This window comes from Channa argus, chromosome 18 (assembly GCF_033026475.1).
Source record: "Channa argus isolate prfri chromosome 18, Channa argus male v1.0, whole genome shotgun sequence".
Taxonomy (NCBI): Eukaryota; Metazoa; Chordata; class Actinopteri; order Anabantiformes; family Channidae; genus Channa; species Channa argus.
The window spans coordinates 10,747,501-10,756,297 of record NC_090214.1 but is presented as its reverse complement, the minus strand read 5'-3'; the positions used below and the strand labels follow the sequence as shown (position 1 = coordinate 10,756,297).

The 8,797-nt window shown below is 36.9% G+C and overlaps 1 protein-coding gene across 9 annotated transcripts in view; it reads left to right on the top strand.

The window, feature by feature from the left end:
• pdlim5b (PDZ and LIM domain 5b) overlaps positions 1-8,797 on the top strand; it is a 36,437-nt gene that overhangs the window by 1,725 nt on the left and 25,915 nt on the right. For 8 of the 9 annotated variants that reach the window (XM_067485171.1, XM_067485170.1, XM_067485169.1 and 5 more), the window contains exon 2: positions 2,624-2,729. In XM_067485171.1, the coding sequence (XP_067341272.1) occupies positions 2,624-2,729 (106 nt within the window). Of the gene's footprint in view, positions 1-529; positions 551-2,623; positions 2,730-8,797 lie in introns of those variants that run through there. The other variant, XM_067485165.1, reaches the window with a different exon arrangement.

Here is an 8,797-nt window from a genome sequence, read left to right as displayed (position 1 = left end):
GCAAGCCTGCAACTGCATAAGATGTGATTAGGTTTCTTATTTTGGGGTTAAGACATCAACTTTCATGCCTTTCTTTTTTAACATTAAGCATTAACGTGTTTGTGTGTTGTAGCAGTTTGTTATACAAGGAAGTTTCTCAGATAATACTGTAATTTAGCACATTTCATTTGAATAGCTTAAATTTTCTAATTATAATGCACGGACAGTATGTTGGTTCACCCCACCTTTACGTTAACTTAAAGGTTGCTTTTTAAATATAGACTTGAACAGCTGTGCTCATGTGCAATTATGTTTATCTATTTTAATTTGATTGATTGTAAAGGTGTGTGGTGTAGTAGAGCTAAGTGTGCTGTATTTTCCAGGTGTTCACCTCCTCCCTATCACTTTCACATCTGATTCACCTTCTTCTCCTCACACCCTTTTGACGCTGCCCTACTCCCTTCTTTAAAGAGATTTTTCCCCTCTAGGCTTGATGATGAGGCAGTGTGTAGGCCGACCCCCTAATCTGACATCTGTCTTGTGCAGCTGGCCAGGTGACAAGCTACACCAGGTAGTACTGTGTCCCTAAGGGAATCTGTGATGGCAAAATGACTTACAACCTCAAAATAACATGTCTCTGCAATAATGAGGCGTTGCTATTCATAAAATTTTCCATCAGAAAGTATGTTTTCTCTTCCCCCAAAAGAACATTCAGTTGCTCAGTTTATGAAGTCACATTTTTACATTATGTGCTTGACAAAGGAGAAATTTTCATTAAAGACAGTAATATAAGAGCAGATATTTAAAAATCTTCATCAGCATTAACAGTAATTGTAAAACTTTAATTGTAAAAAGTTTAGCACCATTGCCACTGCAATCTCTCTGTTCAATTTCCTAATCATCATTTCCTATTCGTTCAGCAGAACAAGACCCTTAATTATTTTACCATACAGTAACTATGGAACACGTCTTGAGCTTCTTTATAGCTCTAAATTGCTCTCTGAGTCAAATAAAAACAAACTACTAATAATTCATTTATCTGTTCCCAACATCACAATCAGTTTTGCTTCTTCATTTTCTGCTTCTCTTTACAATTACAATGTGCTGTAAGTGAAATAAAATGCTTGTGGGTTAGTGTTTTGATGTCATGTTTTCATGTCAACATCCACCCTTCCTCTCAGGCAGGGCAAAGGTAACCCATTTCCACATGATCTCTGGTTTTTATAGAAGCTGTGCAGAGAAAACAACCTCACAAACAGATTTCACTTTAAAGCAAAGAATGTGTAGAAGTGTATTATGCAAATACTGATCGTCGATCGCCCACCAAATAAAAGTAGCAGTGCATTAAAGTTTAACACATGACTGCACATGACTTCAGTTTCACTTGCAATAAACAGCTTGAAGCTTCAGTTATTAAAGGGAATGCGTGGAAAGTAGGGCTTAACCAGTGAAACTCAATAGTGCATGAAATACTTTAGTACGACAAATAATCTTTGCTGCGTCTTAGTATTGGAACTGTCTTTTTAATTTGCATGCATTCATAATCTTTATATAATGTTTGCATTCACCAGTGAGGTAATTGTGATTATTGTGTGTTTAGCCTCTGGCATGTAAAAAAGAAAGGAAAAATTGTGGCAATGCAAGGCAAACCTGTCGTACTATAAAAGTCTGATCTCCCAGTGAAGCAAAGCTTCAGCAATCCAGGATGTGTCTCTGCTCCTATGCAGGCCTGGCAGCAACGTAGTTGTCCAAGGAAATGCCAGTGCCTATCCTGTTACTAAGTAGAATGTGACTGCATAGCAGACTTGTCATATCAATGTCCTAATCTCTTAGCCAATTTGAAACCCCAGGGATAGGCTATGTGTTGAGAATGAGACAGACACAGAAATGTTCACTGGTTTTGCTCTTACTGTTGAGATGAATATCAATTCAATTCCTCTAGAAAGTAATTCCTTCCAATGCCTCCTTTTCATGCTGCTTCGCTTGCCTTTGCTTTGTTTGTTCAACAACTATGTGTTAGAGGGACAATATAATTATATTTATTTTGGTTTGCATTTGTGTAACAACATGCCATTATTTAACTGTAATAGACTGCATTCAGTAGCTCCGTATTACATTTTTGTCTCTGTCTTTCTAGTACATTTTTACAGGCAGTGGGTTCAGTCAAAAAGCACTGAGACGAAGGGTTCGAAGTACAGCCACAGGGTGGTTGGTCTGAGTTTTTTTTTCTTTAAGATAAGCAAAGGATATCAGTGTCTATGTGTTAACACCTTCCACACAGGAATATTTTGAAAATATAGCTAGAAAACGTGATTGTTTACAGTCTTTCAGAAAGTTGAAAACAAATAGTGGCCTTGAATTTAAACTTATCAGATGAATAATTCTGTTTGGGTTTAAGAATATTGAGTTTAACATGTTGAAAGTCCTCTTTTTTTAAATGTCAGTTGTTGGCTGCATACTAGTTTTGCAATACCTGATGCACATGATGGTACTCTGATGGTACTGGTACTCTTTTACCTGGTTTTCTCTTTCTAATCTTTGTATTAGTTCTTCCAGCATAAAGGCAGTTTCTCATTGGACTATGTGTTTATTAATGTGTGTTTGTGCCCAATTAAGTACAAAATATATTTTATTCTGTCTCTAGGAAAATCATGAGCAGCAGCTACAACGTCACCCTGCCTGGTCCTGCCCCCTGGGGCTTCAGACTGCAAGGAGGGAAGGACTTCTGTCAGCCCCTCACCATCTCACGGGTGAGTGGAACATACAGTTCACACAGCTCACTTCTGTACGTTTTGCTTCATGACACTCACCTTTGTGGAATGCTGTGGCATATGTCAACTGAAGTGCTATTGCAATTTTCTACTTTTGTGTGACACTCGTTCCTTGATTTAGACGCCTTGTCTAACAGTTCATGGGCTCTGTCACTCAGTCTCCTAGAGCCTTGATCTGCCCCCTGTCAAGGCCACAACTATTGTCATAATAATGTTACATAACTAAGCTCTAACCAAAACACCTTTCAATTAAGAAAAGTCCCCTGGTGGCCATTTGGGATACGTTTGGGGGTTTAGGCAGTAATCTGTTAATGATTGCTGTCATTTGGTCATTGAGATGAAAGATGGTGTCAGGTGTCCTGGCTTTACTCCCTGGCATTATTCTTGATGCAAAGCAAAGATGGTGTAGGCTGATTCTACTATGGAAGGATCAGAACCTGTCCTTAAATGCCTTATCTTAATGAAACTCTAGACATTGCACTGCTTCTGTAATAACTATTTTAGACTTTTGGTCAAATTAATTAAATGTTTAAACCAGGTCCTCTTGAGCCCTATGCTGGGAGAGAAGCTACAGGATTGGTTCGAAAAACAGGCCTGTTTATGATTCAGGTACTTCCCCTGTCTATACTTAGATATAGTGTTTATGTTCATGGTACAAGGCCAGTCTGTGCAAAAGACTGTTGCATTAAAGGAAGTACAATGCAGATGTATGCTATTGGTCTGTCCCTCTATTTCTACCCAAAGGTTGTCTCAGTCATACAATCCGGCTTCATGCCAGGCAGGATTAGATCTACGTAGCTTGTTTTTCATGAAGTCTATGCTTGGAAAATAACTGTCTACTGCACAATTATACTGTTATTCATTTCCCTCCACTTCCTGTAGTAGTTGTGATCTCAATGTCATGACCAAGGTCAGCGGCTCTGTTAATTTATTTTTGGCAGAATCAGTTACAGAGCTGTGAAAGCTGTGTGTGGAGAGGAGAGGTGACTTTCCTCAAGTGGAAATATGAGTAAGGGCATATTTACTCTAAAGCATATGACATGGCAAGCGTAGCTGTTCAGGCTATTTTTATGCCTTGTCACTATGATAATAATGGTATTCAGGACATTGTGTTGTCATAGTGGCATGTAGTGCTCAGTAGACATATTGTCATCATATCTCGAAAACAATACTTTAAAAAAGGACCATGTAATACTTAACTTAATTAACGTTTATATATAAAACGCTATAATAAGAGAAACATCTTCAGAAGTGCTAAGAAATAATAATTAATTGCAGTGATTTGTTAATTGATACATGGTGAAACGTAAGCAAACCAGTGTATACAACTATCAGGAAAGCAAAAAAACAACGCCTAAATATGCCACGTAAAGTGCTGTACATTTGATGCTTTCCCTGCGTAGTTTGAAACAAATGTGACCAGTGAGTTAGTTAAGGTGTCAAAAAACTGACAGCCACATTGAAACTCTTAAAATTACAAGTGCGTGTAATATGGTAGTTTTAACAGTACATTTTTTGTGGGTTATGCTGGCATGTAGCTGTGGACCATAAAAGTGCTGAATGCCTTCTGTGTCTTCCACCATCTACTAGCTGTCCTGAGTTTTGTCAGCAGTGGTTTGGAGCATGCCACAAGTATTCAAAAGCCCGGCAGCATGACTCTCACAGATTTTCATTCCATCGTGTTATTGATTTTTGTCATTCCGAGGATCTATTTTCATCCATGTTATTGGCCATGAATGGCCAATAACATGGATGAATGGCCTTGTTTTTTTATTAATGTCTAGGTTTTCTCCATGTTTTCCTTTAGTCTTTTTATGTTAGAAATCTACTGTCATGTAAGGCACAGCCAACTTAAAATATATGCTGTTCATTCACATAAGCTCTCTGTCCATTTTAGTTACGAATCAGATCTACCAATACTAAACCAATCTATTATGATTATGATACAGTAACTGAATTTACAAAGGGAGGATTTACTTAGAAGAATACACTTATATGGAAACATCTGCCAAAAGTTTATTACTTGAGTTCCTTTTATTATTATATGAATGAGTACAACTATGAGTAGCCCACTGGCTAATTTTAGAATTCATTAGAGGCCTACAGTGTTGCATAGACTGACTGTCCAATAGAGAACATGAAGCTTTTGATATAACATTAAGCCTCAAATTTAGACTGCTTTTATATGTGAATGTGTTTGCTATGGAATCATTATGTAATGACTTTACATATGCTTCCCACATGGAACTAATTTATAGATGAGTGTATTTGGAAATTGCAAGGCCAGTGGCCACATGCCTTTTTTTAGGAATATTTGGCTTTGGTTTTTGTAATAATGCTAAAGTATGAGGCAGGGTCCATAAAATAAACCACATGTATTATATATTTTGTTGAATGTTGCAGTATGTAAAGTATAGAAAGACTCACTATAGTCTCCCAAATTTCTTCAGTTCTTACTGCCTCAAAACTGACTAATTTGATATGTATTGTATGCAGTAAATTTGTTAAAAGTACAGAAAGGAATAGTGTGAATAAAGTATAACCATTTTGCAAATGAAATCTGTGTTTGTTTATTCAGCATGAAAAGTCTCTGCGTCAGATTAAGATTTTAAACTGCATAGCTTTTGGTTTACATTGTCAGACCACCTAGTTGTGTAACGCAGGAAGAACCCATCAATTTGCATGGGTGTCTATTCATGCTCCTCCATACTCTTTCTGTCCCAGTAGCCTGTGGTGAGTACAGCTCCTTGAAAGTCCTCACCATGGAAATGACCCCCTTTAAAAATAGTTGCATTAAATGTAGAAGTACTATTATATCATTGCTTATGAAAGGTGGGGAAAAGATGTTCAACAGGCGTATAAAACACTTTATTTATTTATTAGTCATGTCTGTCTTTATTAATGTCTGGTTTCTGTAGGTCATTTAGGGTCAGCACAGTGAAATTTTCCTCTCTTTTGACCACTGACCTCTCACTTTCCCCTGTTGTCATTTGTATCCTTTTATTTGTTGTTTTAGTGACATGTGGCATATTTTAAGTAAACGTTGTACAAGCTCATTTTAACTCAGTGTTTGCAGTAGGCACTATATCTTCAGAAAGGTGATTTTTCAAGCACTGCCCTTATGTTTTTCATATGATGACTCTGAAAGAAGAGGAATGTGATTGTGCAGTGTGTCTGGACAACCCACTTTAAAGTTAGGGATAAATTGAACTCTTTGTGGATTATCAATTGTAGTTTTTAGCTATAGCAGCTAAACATTTTAAATCTAGCATAAACAATTTACATTGGCTTTATTAACTGCTTAGTAACCTTCTTCAAATGTTGAGTATCAAATATTGTTATGAGACATAATAGCATGTGTAGGAGAAAAACAGAAATCTGTCTGTTGTATTTTTGTCACTGATTTGCAGTTAGTAAAGACGATCTGTTTGGATAAAGAATAATCTGTCTTACTCTGTCTAACATTGCACCATAACTTTTGGTTCAGCTCAGGTCCAGAAAGCATTTTAGGAAACTGTTGAGTCACATAGCTTGTGACCTGTGTTGCATAACTACCGAATTGTATTTGTTTTTAATTCAACCCCATCTCTTGTATTACACTCTGTTGAGAATTTGTATATGACAAGAAATCAAATTTAAAAAAATAGTTAATTATTTAATTAGACCATCCAGTATGATCGGCTTCATGAATATGCACTAACCAGGGTCCTTAATAATCATTGATTCTGTGCAGGATCTAAAGATATGTTAGAGTTACACATGGTATTAGTAGAAATTCTGCTTTCTGCAGTATGTGTTTGATCCCAGTATGATCTCTACTGTGACTGTCTAAAATCTTATTGAGGGCATCTGCTTTCAATCTGTCTACTGCTATATGGCAAAGCTCTAAAGGATAACTGAGCTATTGATTTAGATCACCCACATTTCTTTCTTTTCCATTTGATGAAAGATGTTTAAAGAAACAATCTGTTTTTTCTTTGTTTTAGACCATTTGCCTAGAATATGATACAAATTCAAAGACACATGTGGTCCTGTACATGATATATCTTCAGGAGTACAGCCCACTATTCTTGCTGTGTGACAGCCACCCATCCATTAGAGTAATTTGTACAACTCTCTGGAAATAAAATACACTGTACAGTAGATGCAGTTAATTTAACACAGTAGTCTGTATCGGTCATGTCATTCATCCACCATACAGCCAGATAGTTTAACAGTTGACTTGGCAGAGAATCAGAAAAATACAACTTAAACCATGAAAAAGAGAAGAATAAAACATGGATGGAACAAGAAACCAGCACCAGCTCTTTGCTGAAGCCTCACCATGTCTAAAAATCTTTTCATATCATCTGCCTCAGCCATGCTAGTCGGGCTTGTTTCTGACCTGACTAAAGCACATTCAGTATTCAGTGCAGCGTTGGCACTGCTTTGTGTTGTTTTGTTTTGTTGTCATGGCAATTTAACTAAGGGCTCCTGTGTAGGTCTGTTTGGCATCACGCGTTTTCCAGACACAAGTGTGTTTGTACCTTTTTTTTTAATTGGAATGTTTGGCTTGGATGAACATAGAAATTGCAATTTGGTGTCTTCCAAACTGCTCTATTCCATTCCTTTATTAATGTGAACTTCTCATCTCTATTCCTCTTTACTGTTCAACCAGGTGTTGCAGGTGTGCAAGCTTAGAAAGAAGTCTCTTGTCAATAAATTGTACTGCATGCTCTCTAATCACGTCAGCCCAGTGTTTTGCTTTGTGCTACACTTTTTGCAATATTTTCTTGACATATACATACCAGAGATTCCGCAAGGCAAACGGTTTCTTTTTGATGAGCTTTACAGGTTGAAGGCATTCATTCCTGCATCCTGAAAGGGGAAAATCATTTTATAGCCATTAAGTCCAATTTTTTTTTTTTAGGCAAATTGAGTTATTTGGATAAAAATAACCATAATGTCATTAAACTCAAACCGTTACCAAGAACTGAAGTTTGGAAGGAGGCTAAGGCAACTTTATAATTAGAAAGGAAGATTGAGTCAATCTTCTTTTTTGTGTTTGTAATGGCTTTATTTTAGGCCCAGACCTTTTCCATATAAGGTCCTCTGTCTTAGTCTGCTCTACACAGACATGACATTCATCTCACTGGCCTTCAGCTCTCACCACAAGATGCTTCCTGTAACATGACTTCTTCGGCGTGAACTGACCACATTCCTCTTCCTTTTTTTTCAAATTTCACAGAAGGCAGGATGTTACACACTTAACAGCAGGAAAGATAATTAGGTGTTAAGGAATAATACTTAAGTATTGTCATAAATCTACCTGACCTCAAACGTGTCCTTTTTTTAAAATGCTGTACAGTCTCTTTCTCCCAAAAAGAGTTTTTGACACAACACAATAATGCAAATCGTTAAATACATCATTCATCTGCTTAGTGAAGAGTTCCAGAGTCTCAGGAGTTTTGGCAGCAGCCTAGTACTCCACTGAACACAGACTTTCTTTGGAGAAGTGCTGTATGTCGTAAATCTTTCCATATCAGCTGCTAAACAAAGCTACACACAATTTCCCTATGGGATCCATAAAGCTGTTTGAATCTTGAATCTGGATCTTTTCAAATTAAAATTAAATTCACCATGTTAAGAGTAGATTGATTAGTGACTAATGAGCCACATGTGAACAGTCTTAATCAGTTTATCAGTTTTTTTTCTTTTCCTTTGCATTCATAACTTGACTTTTGTTTGATTTTTGAAGATGGCCTGCTCTGGGCAGATTTCCATTTGTGCCACATTCTTTCCTTGATGGATGTGCTGTACTTCAGGAGATATTCACTTACTAGCAAATGTTCTGACATTTATTCCATGACATCTACTTTTTAATAATCAATAATACAGTCCTTTAAATGCATTTACTGCACTGAAGTAATCTCCATTCAACTAATTTTGTGACTTTGAAAACCAGTTGTGTGCACCAGTGAGGATTTAGGTGAGTTACATTAAAGGGGGTGAACCATTGCTTTTAGATTTCTGTTTGCACTTTGTCCTAAGTTCTTTTCTTTTTTCTT